Below are 24,661 nucleotides of genomic sequence, written 5' to 3'. Positions count from 1 at the left end.
AGTACCTCAGAATGTGACCTTTGGAGATAAGGTCTTGACAGAGGCAATCTAGTTAAAGTGAGGTCATGAGGGTGGGCGCTACTCCAATATGCCTGGTCTGCTTACTAGGGGGGATATTTGGACACAGAGGGAAGATGATATAAAGAGACAGAGGGAGAAGACAGCTATTTACAAACCAAGGAGAGAGGCCTGGAACACATCCTTCCCTCACAGCTCTGAGGTGAGGGAAGGAAGCAACTCTGCCAACACCTTGATCTTGAACTTCTAGTCTCCAGAACTGTGAGACAATACATTTCTGTTGTCGAAGCAGCCAGTCTGTCGGACTGTTACATCAGCCCTAGCAAACTAATACAGCGAGCAAAACTTAAAGTATTTACTATCTGGCTTTTACAGAAAAAGCTTGCTAACACCTACTCCATGGGACTAATTTTTTAAAAATTTTTATTGGAGTATAGATGATTTACAATGTTGTGTTAGTTTCAGGTGTACAGCAAAGTGAATCAGTTATACTATATCAATACATATATCTGCTCTTTCTTATATTCTTTCCCCATATAGGCCATTACAGAGTATGGAGTAGAGTTCCCTGTGCTATACAGTAGGTCCTTATTAGTTATCTATTTTAGATATAATATAAAATAGTATATGTCAATCCCAATCTCCCAACTCATGGGACTAATTTTTTGCATTTAATGCTTTGAAGCCAGCAAGCACATGCCTCATAACAAGCAACAGAGACTCGAGAAATCCTCTCTTTATCTCACACCTACCCTAGTCTTTAAATACTTTTTCTCTGGCAAATGAGTTGGGAACAACCAACCAATGGCACATTATCTTGGATAAAACAGAATTACTGAACAACCCCAACTCAGTACCTCTTGCTTCAAGCCAGGAGGGCAGCAAATTTGTTCCACTAGCTCCATGGATGTAAGAATTTTAAATAACGGGAGGAGTGAGAAAAGGAAAGGAGAATGCAGAGACAGGAAGAGAATTTCAAATTCATTTTTGAACCTTTCAATACAGTATTATGTAACTAAAACATTGTGTCACAGGGCCCCGGCACCCTCTTATAAGACCAACATCTTTAAAAGCTGCCAGTTCTCTTGGGATATCTCCCATAGATCCAGTTGGCCCTCAGAGAATTTAATGGAAGATGAAAAGACAAGACAGGTTAATTCCATTATAAAACAAATTGCTAGTTAGTCTGGGACTTTTTGATCCTCACATGATCAAAACTCTGGTCTACATTGCTATTAATAAAAATAATGGCAAGAACGAGATTATTAACGACAACAAACACTTAGTGAGCATTTTTTATGTACCAGGCATTGTCCAAAACACTTTAAATGAATTATTTCATGTAATCATCACAATAATCCTATGAAATAAGTATTTTTATCCTCATGTGACTGATAAAGTAACTGAAGTTTACAGAAATTAAGTTGCCCAAGATTACAGAACTGGAAAATGGCAGACCCAGGGCTCAAGACCAAGGATGTAGGGTTCCAAAGCCCAGCCTTTCAATGTGGGCCACGTGGCCTTAACGGTATATGAAAAAAGCAAAATCTTGGTGCCCCCACAGTTTTATTCACCTGAAAAAGTCACTGTGTTTTCTTCCTCTTTGTATGAAGCATGTCTTCCATTCTGATGCTTTGACATTTGGGACCTTGCTGACACCGGAAGGGACCGCTCCTTCAGGATTAGCTAATTTCTAGAGAGAGCAGAGAGCTCCCCTGGGAGCCCCCCCCCTTTTATAATTAGAGCAATGAATCCAGAGCTCACTCCCCAACCACCTGCTTTGTTGGGCTCTCACACTCAGACCACTATCCACCTGCCCTAATCACCCCAGGGCCAGGTACCCGACAACTAGGAACACAAGAAGCCCCTATGCCCCAGAGCCTGCTGAAATTATTCAAACTAGCTAATCCTAAACCTGCGAACCCTGCCTCCCTTCTTCCTTTCCACGGAAACCATAATAAAAGCTCTTAGCTACATTTCCCCCTATTCCTTCTGCCTCATAACCAACCCTGGTTCCTCCCCACATGGCACTGCATGGAGTGACTTGTCCCACCTCTTGGGAATGGTGAGTAACAAGCTACCTTTTCAATGACAATCCTCTCCTCACCTACTGGCCTCACCATACCCAAATAATGATAAAACCTACATTTTAAAACACTCTTATAGGGCTTCCCTGGTGGCGCAGTGGTTGAGAGTCCGCCTGCCAATGCAGGGGACACGGGTTCGTGCCCCGGTCCGGGAGGATCCCACATGCCGCGGAGCGGCTGGACCCGTGAGCCATGGCCGCTGAGCCTGCGCGTCCGGAGCCTGTGCTCCACAACCGGAGAGGCCACAACAGTGAGAGGCCCGCGTTCCGCAAAAAAAAACCCAATAAAACACTCATAGCCTCATCTACCTCCCGTGCCCCTGTTTCAAATACCTACCAAACAATGCCTTACATGATGACTTCTACCAACAAAGGTGCTCGGAAATGAAACCAAGCAACCAACCACCTGCTCCTCCACTAAAAAACAAACAACAAAAAACAGTAAAACAAGAGTTTCAGGAACCTTTCGCTGTTTTCCCTCCTGCCTAAGGCTGAAGCATTCCGCTATTGATGTGCCGCTCTCCGGAAGTTTGTGTCATACCTCCCAACTTTCCTGGGAAGCAAAAACAAAGGATGCGGAACTCCCCCACCTGCATCTTGAATAGGGTTTCTCTTTTGGGGATTAGGGCATCACACTTAAAATCAGCCAAGAGCAGATAGGAGAGCTAAAAACAGCCACATTCCTCACCTCAACTGCACAGATCCTGCGTTCATCATGGGAAAAAAGCGTGACCGTGGTGGGGAAGCCAGGCAATGCCTCCTCCTCCTCAGGCTGCTTCAGTGCATGGTCTCGTCCTGGGCCTTCTTCTGAATGTCACAGACAATCTCAAGATTCACCATCAGTGTTTATTTGCCAAGGTACACTCTTAACTTACGAGTAAAGCAAAGGATTTACTATCCACCAAAGAAGGGCACTGATTCAAAGAAAGCCTGAATCACCGCCAGTCTATGAGCCTTCAGTAGCTTTCTGCTGAAAGGCATGGAAACTTGGTTGTGCTGTGCGTCTGGGCTGGAACAAAGAGGATGCTGGGAAAGCCAGATTGTGCTGGCCACAGCTTGTCAAGCCCATTCATCTGGCGAGAGGAGTTATGGCCAGTGACCCTCTGTACTTGTGTGACCAAGGCAAATTCATTCATGCTCCCTTTTCAGGCTGAGTAAACAAGATCCAGCAAGACTCTAGGTTAACCAATAGCTGGTTAAGTATGTGCTTTGGGCACAATAAAGCAGAAGCACCAAAATAAATAGCCTTGTAAGGAAAAAAAATACCTAAGTTTTGTTAGATTTCCTTACCATTATTTATTTATTTTTTTTGCGGTACGCAGGCCTCTCACTGTTGTGGCCTCTCCCATTGCGGAGCACAGGCTCCGGACGCGCAGGCTCAGCGGCCATGGCTCACAGGCCCAGCCGCTCCACGGCATGTGGGATCTTCCCGGACCGGGGCACGAACCCGTATCCCCTGCATCGGCAGGCGGACTGTCAACCATTGCGCCACCAGGGAAGCCCCTTACCTTTATGTTTAAAGCTGATTTTGGTTTTATTTTGAATGACACACGGGGACGTGGGAAGAGGAAATATAATTTTTTTTTCAGAGCTCTGGGTCTGTAAACCTTAATTCAAAATTGACCCAGAGCCAGGATCAAGGCATGACTTTTAGCTGTTCTACTTCTTAAGACCACTAAGTTCTTGGGATAAATTAGCAATATCAAGACAGTCTGACAAGATTTGGAGCAAGGGTCTTTTTTGCATATACTGCAAAAGAAGGAGGATTTGAGATGGGCCCTATTTGTGGGATTGACGTGAGTGACAGCCAGCTGTCATCAAGGCACACGCTTTCCCACAAGTCCTAGAATGTCCACAGTGTGGGTGGACAGGGTGAGCCTCTGCCCGAAGCCAGCACACACTCAGTACCTTAAAGGGAGTTGTGATCCCAGCAGAGGCCGAGGGAAAGGCCCATTGTCATCAAAACCCTAAACAGCCCTGGACTGCGACAGTCACTAGCCCCTTCAAAACATCTGCCAAATTCCCAGCCCAAGGGAGTTTATCACACACCATCTGATGACCATCCCAGGAAAGGTCCTCAGTTCCAGGGAAAACAATCCACAGTAACAGCAGAGCGTGAGTCCAGATTTCAATATCCAAGTGAGAAAAATAAGGACTGTTTGCCCTGTCTTTTTTTTTTTTTTTTGCGATACGCGGGCCTCTCACTGTTGTGGCCTCTCCCATTGCGGAGCACAGGCTCCGGATGCGCAGGCTCAACGGCCATGGCTTATGGGCCTAGCCGCTCCGCAGCATGTGGGATCTTCCTGGACCGGGGCACGAACCCGTGACCCCTGCATTGGCAGGCGGATTCTCAACCACTGCACCACCAGGGAAGCCCGCCCTGTCTTTTTTTTTTTTTTTAAGGGGCAATTCACCTAAATGAGTAGAAATAAAGAAATCCCATACATGTTTGCTTCTTTCTCAATTTTAATTCAGCTCCAGGTGACTCTGATTTGTGAAAACAGTTGTACTAAATTCCTTTCTAGTCCACTAGGGGGAAATCTAACCCACCTCAGCAAAATTTTCTTTATTTTTTTTTAAAGTAATAATCACAGAACCAAAATTTTTAGGCTGAAGCATACGTTGAAATGTTATCTTTCTCTATCTCTTCCACCCTTGCCCATATTTAAAAATTATTTGAATCTTTGTGGTCATGGAGACTTCTAGAAAAGCACAAACCAGCCATCTTAAGTTGGGAAATTGTTCTAACAGGCAATCTGAATCACTTCCAGTTCAGCTTGAATTTATTTCCTCAAATTACATATTCATCAGTTATGGAGAACAGCTGGTCATCTTTCTCTGCATCACATTATTCTTTAAATTCCTGAAGACCTCCAGGTCACGCCTCTCTTTCAAGCAAAATGAGCCAGCTCTTCAACTTGGCCATAGAGTTTACATCCCAACCCTTTAACCACGTGCTGCTCTTCTCAACTCTCTCTACATCACTCCACCCTCCCCCATACCTCCAAACTACAGCAATACAGACTAAACTCTGAGGAGAAAAATGAAGTTGCATCCTTTATAAAAAATCACTGAGAGTAGGGCTTCCCTGGTGGCGCAGTGGTTGAGAGTCTGCCTGCCGATTCAGGGGACGCGGGTTTGTGCCCCGGTCTGGGAAGATCCCACATGCCGCAGAGCGGCTAGGCCCGTGAGCCATGGCCGCTGAGCCTGTGCGTCCAGAGCCTGTGCTCCGCAACGGGAGAGGCCACAACAGTGAAAGGCCCGTGTACCGCAAAAAAAAAAAAATCACTGATAGTAAGTAAAGTGCTTTTCTGGGTTCTGTGAGTCACTCTAGCAAATTATCAAGCCTAAGGGGGGAATCATGGGAACCCCTGAATTTATAGTCAAATGGGCGGTAATGTGGGGAGCCTGGGTGCCCATTTGCAGCTAGTGTCTGAAGTGGGGGCAATCTTGTGAGACTGAGCCCTTAACCTGTGGGTCTGGGCTAACTCAGCATAGTTAGTCTCAACTGAATTGAATTGTTGGACACCCAGTTGGTGTCTAAGAATCAGAGAATTGGTTGTTGGTGAGAGAAAAAAGTCTCTCAATAAGTAACACTGAACCGAGGCTCCAGGTGCAGCCTTGGCTTCAAGCACAGGTAAGAAGAAATTCTCTCTCCTCGGGACCTCCTCAGGACCTCAAGCGTTACCATGGAAAACATAGGTTTTATTAAGACCTAGTATGAATCTCCAGTCCAGACCTTACCGGATCCGTGGGGCTGAATGTTCCCTGACTCAGTTTACTCACTTGCAAAAGCGGGACAGTAATTCTACTCTGGGGGCCACTGGAACCATTAATAAAATAATGGATACATCTAAAATACTGGGTTGGCCAAAAAGTGTGTCCAGGTTTTTCCATACAATGTTTTGCCCTTTTGGCCAACCAAATATGTAGAATGGTGCCTGGCACATTGTAGACCTTAAAAATGACAACTGGTTTTATTCAAACCCTCAATCACAGAAGAAAACCTGATGGTAGCACCAAGGTTCATACTGAGTACAGTTTCCAGTGTGATATAATCAGTGTGAGATATTCCAAAGTAATTAACACTGAATACAGATGTTCCTTGATTTACGATGGGTAACCTCCTGATAAACCCATCTTAAGCTGAAAATACCATAAGTCAGAAGTGCATTTAACACACCTAACATACGGAACACCTTAGCTTAGCCTAGCCTACCTTAAACGTGCTCAGAACACTTACATTAGCTTACAGTGGGGCAAATTCATCTAACACAAAGACTATTTTATAATAAAGTGTTGAATGGCTCATGTAATTTATTGAATACTGTACTGAAGTGAAAATCAGAACGGTTGTAGGGATACAGAGTGGTTTTAAGTGTATCCATTGGTTGTTTTCTTTTGAGATTGTGTGGCTGACTGGGAGCTGTGGCTCAGTGCTGCTGCCCAGCATGACCAGAGAGTACGGGACCACGTATCGCTAGCCCAGGAAAAGATCAAAATTAGAAGTACGGTTTCTACTGAATGCTTATTACTTTCGCACCATCAAAAAGTAGAAAAATCAAGTTGAACCATGATAAATCGGGGACTGTTTGTATTTTGTTCATTTGGCAAAATTGTACTGGACATTTACTGTATGCCAGGTGGTATTCTGTGCATTAGGGGTACAGTGAAAAAAAACCAAGCACTGGCCTCCTGGTGTTTTATTCTACTGGGTGGAGACAGACAATAAAACAAAGAAACAAGTAAATATATATGTGACGGGACTATGTACTATGGAGAAAAGTAAAGCAGGGCAAGGGAGCTAAGTCGCACTCGGGTATGAGGGCTATTTTACGTAGAGTGGCCAGGGTAACCCTCATTGAGAAGTGAGGGGGAAGGCCATGCAGATATCAGAGGGAAAAGCATTCCAGGCAGAGGGAACAGCCACTGTTAAGTGCCATGAGGCAGAGTATCCTTGGCATGTTCACCAAACAATGGCTGGAGTGGAGAGAGAAACAGGATGAGAGGTAGGAGATGAAGTCAGAGGGAGAAAAGGGGCCATTTCCAGTTGTGTTTGAGACCACAGTAAGGGTTTCGGCTCTTCTCTGAGTGAGCTGGGGAGCCACTGGAGGATTTTAGAGTCATGAGGTGATCTAACATGTTTTTTTAAAAAGTCTTCTGGGGCTTCCCTGGTGGCGCAGTTGTTGGGAGTCCACCTGCTGATACAGGGGACGCGGGTTCGTGCCCCGGTCCGGAAAGATCCCACATTCCGTGGAGCAGCTGGGCCCCTGAGCCATGGCCCCTGAGCCTGCGCGTCCGGAGCCTGTGCTTCGCGACGGGAGAGGCCACAACAGTGAGAGGCCCACATATGGCAAAAAAAAAAAAAAGTCTTCTGGTTGTTGTGCTGAGACTAGGGTGTGGGCAAGGGAGTGGGCAAGAGTGGAAGGAAGGAGGCCAGTGAGGAGGGCACTGCAATCATCTAGAGAGGACAGCAGTTTGGCCCAGGGTAGCAATGGTAGGGATGGTAAGACGGGGTCAGACTCTGGTTGTGTTTTGAAGGTCAAGTTGATAGGATTTGCTCTTGGATGTGGGGTAGGAGAGAAAGAAAGGAGTCAAGGATGAATCTTAGATTTCTGGCTGAACCTACTGGAAGGATGAAACTGCCATTTACTGAGATGAAGAAGACACTGAAAGAAGCAGGGTTTGGTGGGGGAGGGGAGCAGAGCGCTGGCAGGCGTCAAGTGGGAGAGCCCTAGAAGACATTCACATGGAGTCCAGTGGGCAACCGGGAAGTCTAGAGGACAGAAGCCCATGCCTGCAAGGGCACTAAAAACAGGTGTTGCCCCTTCTACCATTTTAAAGATTTCAAGGTCGATCAAATATACTTTAACTTTTAAAAAAAGTTTAATTCTGAAAATGGAAAACATAGTTAAATAAAAATAAAATTTCCCCCTTAAAATTTTTTTTTCAAGGCCCTGTTTTTAGGGCTTCACAGTTCATCTAACTCTTTGCTGTTCAAAGCGTGGCCCCTGGACCAGCAGCACGATATGCCTTGGGGCTTGTTAGAAATGCAGACTCTCCAGTCTTCCCCAAAGCTGAGTCAGAATCTTCATCTTGATAAGATCTCCAGGTGATTCATATACACCTTAAAGTCTGAGAGGCACTCGTCTAATTAGAATCACCTGGATAGCTTTTTAAAACTATAGGTCCAGGCAGAATAACTAAAGTCAATCTCTGAGAGTGGGCCCAGGCGTGTTATCCTCACCAAGGCCCCCAAATGGTTCTGACGTGCAGTCTGGGTTAGAACCACTGATCTAACTCTTCCCTTCTTGGCCTGCTCTCTCTGTACTACTGGGTTTATACTGCTGATGCTCTTAGAAACCCATCTCCAAAGAGGTGTGCATATCTCAGAGAGCAAGAAGGTGTGTAGCTAGAGTAACCATCTGTTGAGCTGGGATCGGTGCCCCCTGTCACTCTCAGAAGTATCGTGGTTTAGAAGATAAATTATATGTTCTCCCAGCGTAGTACAAAAGGGCTCTGGGCTTTATATTTCTGGATTATAAAGTCAAAATAAGAACAGCTAGGACAAAACACCAGATGGCCTTTGGTTTGACAGATGAATCCAGTGTAGAGAGACTTCTGGTGCTTAGATATTAGTTTTTAAGGTGTTCTATGTACAGCTTATCAGAAATACATACATAAATTCCCTCAATTTGTAAGGAGGGTTAGAGAAAATCAGTCTCCTTCCAGGGGCTGGATGGGGTGGAGCTCTTAAAGTTCCAAAGCCAACTGCTGATTAGCTGGGAACTGATTATCAGCCTGTGATTACCCCTGGCCTTAGCAAAACTTCTCCTTCCTTTTCCTTTTGGATCGTTTATTGTTTATTAGCTATTCCACCCTCAGGCTCAAAGGGACAAGGAAAGAAGGTGAAGAAAAAGTGAATTTAGCAGTCCTGCTAATAAGCTTGGTGGGAAAGAAAATGGAAATAACTGGACTGTTTCTGGTTACCTGTGAATTTAAATTCTTTTGGCTCATCCCTTTTTCAAATTATTCCCAGCTGGTGTGAGGGCTCATTGAAGGCCTACTGATTGCCAGTAAAATTAAAGTAATCTTGTATTTTGAAAACTCTGTAATCTCCCAGAAATAGGCCTTGGAAGCTTTCCTTCCTAATTTACCAAGGACACAGGGTGAGGGCAAGGCAAGCACCTCTGCATCTCATCAGAGCCCTCCCCACCCCCTTCCTCCCCTCACCACCAATTCTTAGGTGCACATGAATAGAATTTTTAAAAAAATATTTTCTGATGTAGATAAGAAATTATTTTACATCAGCTTAAGGCAAATAGCATAATCACTGTTAGACAAAAGGACCCAAGTGGAAAATCTACACTCAGGAGTAAAGACTTATGTGCATATAGATTGTATCACAAGTTTTCCTAGTTGCATCACTAGGATAGCTATGAATACTTCCACAAGGCAACCACGGTATAAATGTTTAAAACATGTTCTGTTCATGTGTCTAAAATGTCTGGAAAAGAAACTATCCATGTGCAAAGTAGAAGAGCCAGATGCTGATAAGCTAGTTAAAGGGAACTCTTGTTAAATAACAATAATAAGGGAGTCTTCTTGTTAAATAACTTGTTAGGGTGGGTAAAACATCCAAAAATACCTGTTGAATTAGAATAAGATTATCAATGGAATCTCTACAGACCAGAGAGGTACTTTTATGGGCTTCTGAGTGCAAGTGGGAGTGTGTGTGTGGGGGGGTGGGATCTGTTCTCTGCTTTCTGGACTCTAAGTCAGAACAAGCTAAAAAAGTGGAAGAGGGACTTCCCTGGTGGCGCAGTGGTTAAGAATCCATCTGCCAATGCAGGGGACACGGGTTCGAGCCCTGGTCCGGGAAGATGCCACATGCCGCAGAGCAACTAAGCCCGTGCGCCACAACTACTGAGCCTGTGCTCTAGAGCCAGTGAGCCACAACCACTGAGCCGGCATGCCTACAGCCCACGCTCCACAACAAGAGAAGCCACCGCAGTGAGAAGCCCGTGCACCGCAACAAAGAGTAGCCCCCGCTCGCAGCAACTAGAGAAAGCCCGCGCACAGCAACGAAGACCCAACACAGACAAATATAAGTTAATTAATTAATTTTAAAAAATAATAAAAAGGGCTTCCCTGGTGGCGCAGTGGTTGAGAGTCCACCTGCCGATGCAGGGGACACAGGTTCGTGCCCTGGTCCGGGAAGATCCCACATGCCACGGAGTGGCTGGGCCCGTGAGCCATGGCCGCTGAGCCTGCGCATCTGGAGCCTGTGCTCCGCAATGGCAGAGGCCACAGCAGTGGGAGGCCCGCGTACCACAAAAAAATATAAATAAAATAATAATAATAATAAAAAGGTGGAAGAGGTCTCTGTAGCTAAGAAAGCACCACAAGCTGGTGTTGCCCTGCTAGGCCCTGGACCAATAATAATATTAGCAGCTTGAGCAGAAGGCCTTATCTTTGATCTCTGTTAACAGTTAACCACAGGCTTTCCCTTCCAGAGCTCTTGGAAGGCAGAAGCAGGTGGTCCCGGAAAGCAGTGCTGGAAGGAGGCCCCCCAGTGGTTAAACTTAGATGCCTAGGGACAGTTCAGCAGTAATTGAGACAGGTGGGCCTGCTGAGAGATGCTGCTTCCTTTTCCTTAGGGGTTTAGGTGCCTTTTAAAATCTTACTCTAAATTATATCTTGACTGAAATATATTACACAGTACGGCTTAAGATGATGAGTTAATGATGTCTGGTCTTTGAACAAGGAGTTCTATTTTAATATAAAATTTTTAGCTAGATCATAAGCTAAATATTCTGAGGCCCACCTAGCTAGGTCCGGCAAAACCCTCACTTAGGATTACAAAAGAAAGGAATATCAGCAATCAGAAGAAGAGCCCTATCAATGAAGGGATTTCCCAACCATTCAAAGTGGCAAACTTTTTAAACCAACAGGATGGGAAATACACAGCAATGGCGACTATAACCAGCATTACTTATGATTCTTTTGAAGTATATACTTACTACACAACCTTCTAGCAGCAGACCTGTGGTGGTTTTCAACTTCAAAGTAAACCTTAAAAAAAAGTGGTATCACTTGGCCTTTGGGGACCACCTCAGAGAGAGACTCACATGTGTATAGGGTATTTTTACATGTGTCTAATGGCCTGGACATCATACTTCTGCAGTTAGTGCAAAGGTAAATAAAAATAAGCAAACGTCATAACCACTTACCCCATGCAAATAGGGAAAGGAATGTTGAAGAAAAAATAGCCTTGAATCAGAGTGAGTCAGAGTTGGTGAGGCCAGGAATATCATTCCTCACCCTGTATGTAGCTCTGGACTTTCAGGCTCTTGCTTTAATCTCACTTCCCAACATGAGGTGTAGAAGAGTTTTATATGGAAAGACAGTGTTAGCCTCTAATTCTTGCATGATTTGGTACTATCTTGGGTGAAATGTACTCAGTAACAAATTATGTTCACAGAGCGTGGCACATCCCTGCATGGAGAGCCTGGGATCCTGAGAAGGAAAAGGCCAAAGTCTCGATGCTGGCTTCGTGCTCTGGCCCTTCACACTTACAGTGACCCTGACAACAGAGGCCTTCCAGGCCTCTCCTTCCCCATCTGGGGTAATTTTACTCCAGATAGATCCACTGGTTACAGAGTCAGGTGTAAGGTTCTATGGTACCATTTTCATCAAGTTCTTTGAGACCCTCCAAAGAAAGATACCATTAAAAACAAAAACAAAAACCACTAAATTACTTACAAAGAAAGATAACCCTCCCTGGTATCTTATTCCATCCATGGTGCAACTTTGGCAAATTATACCTGAAAATTCTGGGCAACTCTACACTGAGAAGCAGTGAGTTTTTCTTTGCTTCTCTACTTCTCCACAAAAGAAGCATTGCAGATGGAACCAATGGTTTCATCTCAAGGAACCATTTCCTCAAGGACTCTGCTTCAAAACCCAGGCTGAACTAGAGACCAAGGCAGGGAGGGGCAGCTAGCAGTGTAGATGGAAGTGCTCAACATTATAATGGGTACTTTCTGGTATTAAATAATGTTGCCTGGAGCTTTAACAAATACGGGGGTGAGGATATGGTTGTGCTGTTGCTTTTCTAAGTGAGTTTTTAATTAGCCCTGTGCTGACAAGTTAAGGGGGCTCTGCCACACACAGGCCAGCCCAGCTGTGTCAGTGTCCTCCCTTCACTTTAAATTCAGACCAGCCATGGCCCCTCCTCTCACAGTGGGCCATGCAGCAACCTCAGAGAGGAAGCCCAGGGTAGCATCTATAGTGGCACCTCACGGACATGGTCCAACCCAGAGTTTTCAGAACACTTGGGAACCCATCATTTACATAAGTATAGACAAGGCTCTGAAGAGTTTGACCCGCTTGACTCTAACTCAGAATTTCCTTAACTGGTCTATACAAGGTGCCTCTCTTGAGGTTACCACAATCAACAAACTGCAGAACAGTCAAGAGAGGCAAGTGGCTTCGGAAATGCTGGTCTAAACTCACAGATGCTTGAGAGCAATTTTTCTGTTTCAAACACTGCAATAAATGAGTTAAATCTGCTTAGAGTCACTCACAGTTTGTCCTTGATAGCTGGAGCTATCAATACACCTCTCTAGAAAGTAAAATCACCCCCACTAAAGCTCCTCAAGTTTTCCAGGGGCAGTAAGACACACAGTGCTGAGAGCACAGCTCCGTTCAGGTACCTGGGGCTCCTGATCATGACCACTGGGATCCCTCTCATAGCTTTCTGCATACAGTCTGATGGTGGCCCGTACACCACTGGAGGAACTGAGCCGGAAGATGAGCCGAGATGCATCTGAGAAAATGATCCTCAGGCCCTAAGAGCAAGAATATCAAAGGATGGATCAGTGAACAAATGAATACACAGCTAAAAATGACGAATACCGACCTTGGAGATTAGCGTATTCTTATCATCCAAAGATGCTCGGCATTGTGACAATTTATAATTGGCTCTCTACACTCACCAAACAGGACAGTGAGGTAAACCTAGAAGCTACTTAAGGTTATCTATTTGTCTCTATTCTATTTCTGTTGCCTTCTGGTTCATGTTGGGGGAGGGTTAGGAGCAAAACTATGAATAGATGCTCAAGTTCCCTTGGTCTGGTGATGTGGAAATCAGAAAGCGGTAAAGGTAACAAGGATGGGGTGATATTTAATAAATGTCCCTGGGGTAATACCTAGGAATAAACCTACATAAGGAGACAAAAGACCTGTATGCAGAAAACTCTAAGACACTGATGAAAGAAATGAAAGATGATACAAACAGATGGAGATATATACTGAGCTCTTGGATTGGAAGAATCAACATTGTGCAAATGACTATACTACCCAAAGCAATCTACAGAGTTAATGCAATCCCTATCAAACTACCACTGGCATTTTTCACAGAACTAGAACAAAAAATTTCACAATTTGTATGGAAACACAAAAGACCCTGAATAGCCAAAGCAATCTTGAGAAAGAAAAACGGAGCCCGAGGAATCAGGCTCCCGGACTTCAGACTATACTACAAAGCTACAGTGATCAAGGCAGTGTGGTTCTGGCATAAAAACAGAAATATAGATCAATGGAACAGGATAGAAAGCCCAGAGATAAACCCACGCACATATGGTCACCTTATCTTTGACAAAGGAGGCAAGAATATACAATGGAGAAAAGACAGCCTCTTCAATAAGTGGTGCTGGGAAAACTGGACAGCTACATGTAAAAGAATGAAATTAGAACACTCCCTAACACGATACACAAAATTCAACTCAAAAACTCAAAATGGATTAAAGACCTAAATGTAAGGCCAGACACTATAAAACTCTTAGAGGAAAACATAGGAACACTCTATGACATAAATCACAGCAAGATCCTTTTTGACCCACCTCCTAGAGAAATGGAAATAAAAACAAAAATAAACAAACGGGCCCTAATGAAACTTAAAAGCTTTTGCACAGCAAAGGAAACCATAAACAAGACGAAAAGACAACCCTCAGAATGGAAGAAAATATTTACAAATGAAGCAGCTGACAAAGGATTAATCTCCAAAATATACAAGCAGTTCATGCAGCTCAACAGTAAAAAACAAACAACCCAATCCAGAAATGGGCAGAAGACCTAAATAGACATTTCTCCAAAGAAGATATATGGATTGCCAAAAAACACATGAAAGGATGCTCAACGTCATTAATCATTAGAGAAATGCAAATCAAACCTACAATGAGATATCACCTCATACCAGTCAGAATGGTCATCATCAAAAATCTACAAACAATAAATGCTGGAGAGGGTTTGGAGAAAAGAGAACCCTCTTGCACTGTTGGTGGGAATGTAAATTCATACAGCTGCTATGGAGACAGTATGGAGGTTCCCTAAAAAACTAAAAATAGAACTACCATATGACCCAGCAATCCCACTACTGGGCATATACCCTGAGAAAACCATAATTCAAAAAGAGTCATGTACCACAGTGTTCATTGCAGCACTCTTTACAATAGCCAGGACATGGCAGCAACCTAAGTGTACATTGACAGACGAATGGATAAAGAAGATGTGGCACATATATACAATGGAATATTACTCAGCCATAAAAAGAAACGAAATTGAATTATTTGTAGTGAGGTGGATGGACCTAGAGTCTGTCATATGGAGTGAAGTAAGTCAGAAGGAGAAAAACAAATACCGTATGCTAACACATATATATGGAATCTCAAAACAAAAAATTGGTTCTGATGAACCTAGGGGCAGGACAGGAATAAAGACGCAGACATAGAGAATGGACTTGAGGACACGGGGAGGGGGAAGGGTAAGCTGGGACAAAGTGAGAGAGAGGCATGGACATATATACACAACCAAATGTAACAGATAGCTAGTGGGAAGCAGCAGCATAGCACAGGGAGGTCAGCTTGGTGCTTTGTGACCACCTAGAGGGGTGGGATAGGGAGGGTGGGAAGGAGGGAGACGCAAGAGGGAGGGGATATGGGGATGTATGTATATGTATAGCTGATTCGTTTTGTTATACAGCAGAAACTAACACACCATTGTAAAGCAATTATACTCCAATAAAGATGTTTAAAAAATAATTAAATTAAATGTCCCTGGGGCCAAAGTTTGTCCCTTGTGAACCTGCTGGATGCAGTCAAGTAGGCAATTTATCTATTACAGTATGACAAATGACCCGTGTTAAAGCTACCCCCACATGATGTTAGACTTTGCTTTAAGTTTCTCTCTGTTTCTGTCCTCATTCCCACATTCCTCTGGTAGCCATGGAAGCCTACAATGAAATGCTCAGGGCTGGAGCATCTGCCGGGTTCTGAGGGTTTCTGTGTACGTCCTCATCCTCTTGGTTCTCTCCTTCCTTCCTACGGTAAGACCTGGCCACCAGGGGGGTCAGGGGCAGAGCCGTGGCAGCACCTCACACTGCTGCCCAGGATTTGATTTTTGGCTCGGAACATCACTGTTCTCTATGCATCTCTTCTCATTAGTGGCAGCGACATTTTAAAAAGTATGACTGTAAGATCATGTTGTGACTTCTGTTGAAGGAAATTGGTTTTCTTAAGGCAACTGTTAAAGTTATTGTTATAAAGAAGCATACTGGCAGGAGCCAGAAGAAAGAGAGCCAGGAACAAAATAATATGTCTGGTCACTTGTTACTTCTGAAAAAGTAGAAGTCTCAGGCAACTTTGATACCAGTCATTTTCCCTAAGAAATTTACCCTGGAAACGTCTCTGGCCTCAAATCCTGCTTGTTAAGAACAGCATTATTAAAAATATTCATACATGCCACGTGAACTTGACCGCTAATCTCTTACCCCCTCCCCCATCTGGTGATATCTGCTGGGAAACACTACGATTCCATCTGTGTGGTTTTCTGCTTTTTAAGTTGTGTAGGCATAGTTTGTTCCAATCCCCAAACAAAAAGCTTAGTCTCTTTTGGAGGCTTCAATGTCTGCCACAATTTGTGTAATAAAAAGGAGCCATGTCTTTTCCTGGCAGCCTATCACTCTGTGACACTAGCTATGCAAACAGGTTGATTTTGTCTGGGATTCATTCATTAGGCACACATTTTACAGCAACCCTTAGGGATCTGGTATGGGGCTAAGCCCCGGGTATATGAAGATAAAGACAGTATTTGCTCTCCATAAGCCTGAAATATTCTATCACAATGAGCAAAATTATTTTCTTAACCACCTTATGCTGCTGGAGAAGTGAACAGTTAGGAAATTCCCAATAGAGCAAACAAACCCTGCTATCCAAAAAGTATGGTATACCAAATTCTGTTCAGACTGACAATGAAGCCCCAAAGGTTGGTTCCACCATTGTATTCACAGCCATGTTTTTTTTTGAATATATTTTTAAATTTTTTTAAATTAATTAATTAATTTATTTATTTTTGGCTGTGTTGGGTCCTCGTTTCTGTGCGAGGGCTTTCTCTAGTTGCGGCGAGTGGGGGCCACTCTTCATCGCGGTGCGCGGGCCTCTCACTATCGCAGCCTCTCCTGTTGCGGAGCACAAGCTCCAGACGCGCGGGCTCAGTAGTTGTGGCTCACGGGCCTAGTTGCTCCGCGGCATGTGGGATCCTCCCAGACCAGGGCTCGAACCCGTGTGCCCTGCATTGGCAGGCAGACTCTCAACCACTGTGCCACCAGGGAAGCCCCACAGCCATGTTTTTACAGACTTTAAGGTCGAAGCCCTAAAGCACCTGTTGTTGCAGGTACTAAATCACTTGAAGCCACCTCTTCTGAGGACTTCCCAGACTTAACCCTTTAAAGTAGCTCCATTACACGATTAACTTCCCAGATTAGTTTATGGCCAGTGGGGGGGTACTTAAGAATTCAGGCCATGATAAATCCTCAACATGTATTATCTGCTCATAGCTAAGCCCCTTTTACAGTGAAATCATGTTTTGTTTTTTCACTAAGTGTAGCCATATCTTTGGCTGTACTCATGGAAGGTTGGTTAGAATCTGTATCGGGTAGCCTGGAATAGATTTTGCACTTGAAAAGATGATAAGGGAGTGAATAGCACATATCAGCCTGCTGGAAATAATCCAGTGTCTTCTCTCTTTCCTAAGGAACCATGAGATCTTAATAGAGAATCCATGTTGCTTTGTGAGACCTCCCAGTGAAGAGCATAACAATTCTCCTTCTCCACATGGAACAAAAAATGTTTAGACCTAGCCCAGTTCTCTGCTGCAATGACCCTAGTTCCATGTCTGCTGAGCATCACTTGGATGTGTGAATAGTTGTACTGGACTGCTTTGGGGTCTGCATGTTGTTCCAATGAGCTTAATGAATTTGTAACCTCAACATGAACCATGTTCTCTCCAGCATGTATCATCACCTGCTATCAACTAAATAATAAGGCCAAAGTAACCACTGACCAAGACTTGCCAAGTTTCGAAATGTTCCATAATCCCAACAAAAGAATACCAATAATATACTTGGCTTTAGAAAATTTTTTGGGTTAAACCAGGGGGTTGGCAATACAGTTTGTCAGCTATATTTGACCTGCCACCTGTTTTTATAAATCAAGTTTTACTGGAACACAGACATGCCTGTTCACTTATGTGTTGTCTGTGGCTGCTTTTGTGTTACAACTGCAGCACTGAATTGTTATGACAGAGATCGTCTGGCCCACAAGGGCTAAAACATTTACTATCTGGCCCTTTACAGAAAATGTTTGCTGACCCCTGGTAAAAACTATTCCATTATCCACAACATGGAACACTTACCCTTCAACTCTACCCCAGAAAATGAAAAATATAACCGTATGCCTATGGAAATCCCAGTAGAGAGAAACTATGAACACTGTTATAAGGGTGTCCCTCAGGCACTGCACCTTCCAGTCATAGGTTCATCTGGACATATATTTGGCCCAAATCAACTTACTTCTGATCACCTACTCATGATAGAAATAGATTTGTTAAATCGCATTTTAGTTTTATATCCTCACTTTTATTGCAGGGTCTGCAAGGCACTGTTATAAAATCCATTTTTTGCAGTCACTATAGGAGACTGTATGAAGCTCCACATTAGACATCTCCTCAAGAGCCAAGTTGTTAGGAAAGCCTTTCCTTCCCTGAGGAACTGGTATTCTGTTTTCTTTCTGACAACAAGAACTTTATAACTAACCATAGTTTCCTTTTTAATATGGCTGCCAGGACACTTAATGCCAAATTTGAGGTTCAGCCCAAGTGGATCCTTATGACTTGCAAAATTTAAAATTTTTCTTCTTCTGTTCTTGACTCTCTACTCTTATTTATATTTTCCCTAGTCTTGATTTCTGTTTCTTATTTATATTCTAACAACTTCATTATGTGTGTTTGCTGCCACAAATCCTCTTGAAGAAACAAGGCCCAGTGCAAATGAATAAAATAAGTTCCCTTTACAATCTTAACCCTAAAGTGTTGGAATCACTGAATTATGTCGTTGGGTCCTTCATTAGCTGATAAGCTCTGGGAGGGAAAACCCTTACATTCCTTGTTCACCATTTATTGATACAGCCTAGGACAAGCCTGGCACACGGTAGGTCCTCCATTGACACTTGTTGAATGAATGTCATTACATGTCCAACAGCTGGTGTGAGCATCACTGGAAGGCCTCCTTCCACATGTAACAAGGCCAAATGGAAACACACTCATATTCTTCACTAATGAACTGGGGCTACATATTCACCTTGAAGGGTAATTGTGAAAGATACTATGTCTACTCATCCTTCATTTTTAGGGCAAGGGTCGGTTTTAGCTAAAAACAGTGGAGTTGAACCATGTTCAGTTGGAGACAGTTCCTGTCTCCAGCTGTGTGATCTTGGACAAATCATTAGCTAGCCTATTAATTGCAAAATTTACTACACACTAAGATCAGCTAGGAGTCTTTAAAAAAATAGTGGTACCTGGCTCTCACTCCAGACATTGTGATTTAATTTGTATGGGGTGTGACTTGGGCACTGGGATTGTAAAAGCTCTCCAGGTGATTCTAATGTGTAGCCAAATTCAGACAGCACTGCTGTCGTCTTTTTTTTCTAGGTCACCGCCCTCATGTACCGAGTGACTGACTATACCACATGTCAGCCTTAAGGAAGATGCCTTTAAGATCTGAGGTTTCTTGCATACGCTACCATCAGACTGGGATCTTAGGAGGCCATAACACAGGGGCCTAATAAAACATCATGTTGCTGCTGAGTCCTGAAAGCCTCCTCCTAGAGCCTTGTCAGCAGCAGAACCACTAGAAGCATCTCCTCTTGAGCATCTGACATTAATTGTTTCTAGCACAATCTCCTAAGGAATTCCTGAAGCAACAGTGAAGGAATCCATGATACCACCATAACCATAGCAGCTATAGGAGCGGGAATTTCCAGGATGACACAACAGCCCCAAGCTCAAAGAAGGGAAGAAGATGCCCTCCTCCATTAGAAGAGAATGTTAAGTATGGGGTGGGGTACACAAAGGGCACTGCACTTCTAGCCCAGGGGAAACCCTTTGAGTGGCCATAGTTGTATGCCTCAGTGACCAGGGTGGGGTTTTGCCCACCTTAGCTCTGTCCCAGTGAGAAAGGATTATTAAAGAACTGCTCCACACAAAAATCCTGCAATCTGCTTCCAGTTATCTCTGTAGCATTTCTTTTCCTCCCCAGATTTGCCCCCTCTTTGGTTTGCCACTTGTGGAGTTTGGAAACAATATAGGAATAACTAGAGAACTGGGCTAAAATTCTGGCTTGGCTTGTTAGCTGGCGGTCTTGAGTAAGTCATTTAAGCTCTCTAAGCCTTAGTTTCCTAAAAAGCGGATGAAAAATAATACACCCCGGCTTACTGGATTGTTGTGAGCATCAGATCAGAAAATGTATGTGAAAAGTGCTTTGAGAATTATAAATCACTATATAAATAGAATTATTTTTCTCATGTTAAAGCTTTTAGTGAAAACGGTGCTATGCTCTAACTTGTCTAACTTTCCAGATTTTGCAAAAGATTGCTATATAAAGATTGAATGGCAATGGTTTGTGGTGCAGTGCTACATACTTATTTTTATATTAGGCAGAATTAAGATTAATTTTATTTTTAAAACTTTGCCATGTCCTCTGAAATCACTACTAAACACAGAGATCTGTTACCATTTATCTTATCCATATCTCCCACTAAACTGGCTTCCTGGCAATAAAATTCTCTTTCCTGGCTGGTCAATTTACAAACTTAAGGTCTTGAAAGGAGGACCTTAGGGTCATCCAGGCCATCTCCTCCTTTTACTGAAAAGAACAGGCAAGTCAGAAAACCTGCTCAAGGTTAACACAACCAGTAAATGGAGGAGCCAGGGTTTCAGCCTACGTCTTCTCACTGCAGGCTTACAATTTTAGGTTGAACCATATGAAACCACTGATAGCCATACATTGCTTCTCATGTGAAATATTTGAACAATATCTCATATGTTTTGTATGGTCCTGCAAACTGGCACAGAGCCTTTTGTAGAGTAGGTATCTGATAAACATTTGATAAATGAATCTTGGGTTGTTTTTTTTTCTTTTTTTTTTTTTAAGCCCTTGTGTAAATCAATGCAGGGAAATCTGCAAGTTGCTAAGTACAAGCAGAGCTGCCAGATGTGAGTTTGGAGACTATAGGACATGTTGCAGCCAGGCGGGGAAGGAGGAACTGTACATTACCAACAGTTATTTGGCAGCATCTGACCTAGCTGAATACCGACTTAGGAAGAGTTCCAGGGGAAAACAGCATATGGCCCTGAAATCTGGTACAATGTCACATATACAGTCAGTTGGCCACCCCAGGCATATGAACCTGGAGACAGGACAGGCTTGGAAGAGAGAGACTCTGTGAGATTAACTCAGATGTTATCTCCCACAGGAAATCCCAACGATTTATCTGGAACGCTTCAAGGTGAAAATATTGCTGTGTAACATCTGAACCATATTTTGTAGAAGAAAGCATGCAGCTTATAAAGCAGAAAATTTGGATTGGACAGACATTTCTTGCCACGAAAAAAATCACCTAGAATTACCCCATTTTTCTTTGTTTAAGTCACAGAGTTAGCTGTGAGCATGAGTTCACAAGTGGCTGAGCTGGGCAGCTGCTAGTCCATACCATGCCCTCATATAAATTACAAGCAATGCCCTCTCTGGGTGGACAAATTACAGAAGAGCATCTTTTCTCTTGGCTGGTCTGGATTTCAGCTTCTCCTCCAGCATTAGGCCCGTGCCTTTGTGCAGTGCACTGACTACACAGCCATACCCAGCTGCCCTACCCTTGGGAGCAATTCTCAGCTAGCCTTTTTTTACAACCAACCAGCACTCTTGGGAGCCAACAATTGCAAATAATTATCTGGGGAAATCAAGGTCAAATGGCTTCTTAAGTGCACTTTTACAACACACATCCAGCAAAAACCATCACATTAGGTGATGAGAAGTGAAGTGGGAAGTGAAGACAAACCAGTCCTCATCCAGATTCTAACTATCAAGTCTGGAACAATGGAACTAGGTCACACATGTTCCATTTCCCTGTGTCTTTGGCCAAAATGGCCAAAATGGCTGCTGATGCCTGTTCACTCAACACCAGGCCCGGTTCTGGGATATTCTGGATTCAGACATACTTTACCCAGACAACAGGGGTAGTTTCCTCCCTCAGTTCCTGTGATAGTTTGCAGCTTTTTCCTTTAATATTTATGTTTCCTGGTGATGGTTGCCCTCCTGACTACACACAGACATTAGTATTTCAGTAGGAAGTAACTGGGATGCCATTCCAGAATGCTTAGATTCTTACCACACATCTTAGCAGGGTTCTACTACCAACATTTTAGAAGATAGCCCTAAAGCAATCAATTATGTCAGGAGAAGGTAATTCATTATAACAAAACTCCAACAAATCAGAAGCAGGGGAGTCAGAACTTCCCAACTAACCAAAAACAATGTCTCCCTCTCTCTGTTTCCAAATCAGCCAACAGGTCATTACAAAGCACTGAAAATATATTTGGTCCTTGGAAGGCAAATAGGCAAAATCATAGGAAAAGTAGCCATTAGGAAAAATTTTTTTTAATCCATAGTTTTCAAGGTATCCTACTAAGAGGCCCAATTGTCTCTATTTCCCACAACTACAGTGTTGTAGAATGAGCACTGGAGTTGAGAATCATAATCACAGCTATTGTAACATCCCATGGGGAATGTGATTGCCCATAGGAAACCCATCTCTTTCTCTGGAAAGCTAAACAACTGTATAAGTACACATGATGGAAGAAAAGCATGTAGTCTGATAAGACAGTTTCGCCGGAGCCAGCTTCCAACCATTCTTCAGGACCCAGCTTAAGTATCATCTCCCCATGGAGAGCTTTCCAGAGCCCTAGTCTAGGTTTGTTCCTTCTGCTATGCACTTCCAAATAAGTGATTTCTCTGTAATATTGTTAAACAAACCCTGTAGTTATTACAAGCTTAATGTCAGTCTGCCTTCCCCGCTGGCCTGTCCTGTGTGCTGTTTTATCCTCAATGCCCAGGAAGCTGACTGCATGTGGTAGGTGTTTGGAAAATAGTCGTTAAATGGATGCAGACATGAATGAATCAAACTTCTACTACCTTCACCATGTGGTACTAAGGTGGGAAAGGAAGCTGTATTTATTAAGGGAAATTTTTTTAGACATCACAACTTGCAATGTAAAAAGGATTTTTTAACCCAGGTTTGATCACAGTATACATTGAACGATTACACCTCACTCCCTAAACATTTCTGTTACTCAACACAGGAGCACTGTTAATAGGTACTAACATTCAGATTTAGCTAAATTCTGTAGGTGGGATAACCAGTCTGACTGAAGTGATTTCTTAAATTCTACTTCTAGATGCCCAAAGCACACTCTAGCCAATGGCATATTATAGGACAAGGATTGTTAATAGGACAGTCTCTCAGTTGGTTCATTGATTGGAATGTAATAAAAGTTGAAGCTTGAAGTTAAAGGATGACCAGTTAACTCTGAGTAGAGAGCCCCTCTGGGGCCCCAGATTTTCCAGCTAAGACTGTTCAGTTGCCTTCATGTGAGGCCACCAGAGACAAGGCCTCAGTAAACTTCTCTATATCTGTTGACCAGGAGTTGGCAACACCACAGTATATATTGAAGCACCACATGTCAGACTGAAATGTGATTTCAAGATTGCCAATTTACTTTCTTTATTATTTCTAAATACCAAAAGTAAGAAGTACAGACACCTTCTTGTATATTAAAATAACAACACTAAAAGCAAACTGACTTCAGAATCAGTCTTCAAAGTGTGCTTTTTCTCTGAACTAATTTCAAATGGTTCTTTTTTCCAGGTTAAGGACAACATCAAAAATGTTTCCACACAGCCTGCGTAACTTGAAGAGGTATTAATAAGCTCAAAGTTAGTCTGACATAATCAAATTGGATTTGGTTTTCCACATCAGCTAACTGGTATGCATTTATTTACATCAGTTTTTTTTTAATATCAGCTGAACTTTTACTTGCAAATGACTTCAGCACTCATAGAATTTAATGATTTTTTATCTTGTTAAATAGAAGTAAGGGAGTTGGATGAGACATAAAGAGAGACTTGTTTGGTTAAATATTGCTCCTGAAGTATCAAGGTTTCTCATTTCAAAGCTAATTTTCAAAATACAGGTCATAGTTCTGGACTGATGCCCACCCTGGTGGCAATACGCCATCACTCAGGGCTGGTACCATTTGTGAAGTTGTCTTTCTTTCACAGCACCGGTATTAGAGCATCCCTTCTCCCAAAGCTGGAGAGTCTCACAGTCAGGGCTAGAAGGATGAGATGGGGAGGACAACACTAAAAGATAATCTGGGTATCGATAATGTTCCCAGAGAAAGTGATAGTTGAGGGAAGAGAGAGCACGCCAAGCACCATGGAAAATCTTGATATTTGAACAATGAATCCATCCTTGAGGAAAGACTGGGCCACCCTTCATGCCTTAAGGGGCCGTCTAACCTTTCCTCATCTCTCCCATCTCTTTATAAGGCATAAATCAAGAACCTATTAAATTAGTCAGCAGTTTGATCCAACGGCTGCCCTACTCTCACAGTAGCTACTGGCTATTTTTCCCACTCGTATTTGAAGAAACCATCATCATTCATTCATGTGACTAGATTTTACCAGAAAATAACAAGTGACACATCCTCATGGGACCACAGAAAGATGAGCTGCAATTGTTGAACCACACCTCTCAATTGCTATTTCTAAATCAGAGCCTCTCTTGGGTTCTGTTTAATGGAAGGCACACATCAACTTTTCTCCTGGCACCCAAGGTCACAAAAATATCAGACACTTGGAGGCAGCCACAGTAAATTCCATGAGACCCGACAGGGCACAGTGAGGCCAGTGAGGTCCCTGGGAATTCACATCAGGGGATGAGTACTTCAGGGGGTTCCTTCTTGCTCTTTGAATGACCTCCACAGGATCTCACAGGCAGGATAGATTTTGCTGAACATTTCCATAGGAGTGGAGTAGATGGTGGGTGCGGGTGGGAGGGATGGCTTATCACCAGAACAGGATTTTCATTTCATTTTGGATGGAGA

The 24,661-nt window shown here is 43.2% G+C and overlaps 1 protein-coding gene across 1 annotated transcript in view; it reads right to left on the bottom strand.

Moving 5' to 3' along the window:
* Positions 1 to 24,661, bottom strand: part of PGM5 (phosphoglucomutase 5) — a 193,138-nt gene that overhangs the window by 24,034 nt on the left and 144,443 nt on the right. Inside the window, exon 10 of the mRNA XM_081238180.1 lies at positions 12,823 to 12,957. Within this exon, the coding sequence (XP_081094306.1) occupies positions 12,823 to 12,957 (135 nt within the window). The remainder of the gene's footprint in view (positions 1 to 12,822; positions 12,958 to 24,661) is intronic.

Source organism: Mesoplodon bidens (assembly GCF_964165515.1).
Source record: "Mesoplodon bidens genome assembly, chromosome: 6".
Taxonomy (NCBI): Eukaryota; Metazoa; Chordata; class Mammalia; order Artiodactyla; family Ziphiidae; genus Mesoplodon; species Mesoplodon bidens.
The sequence above is the reverse complement of the archived record's forward strand: the minus strand, read 5'-3'. Positions and strand labels throughout refer to the sequence as shown.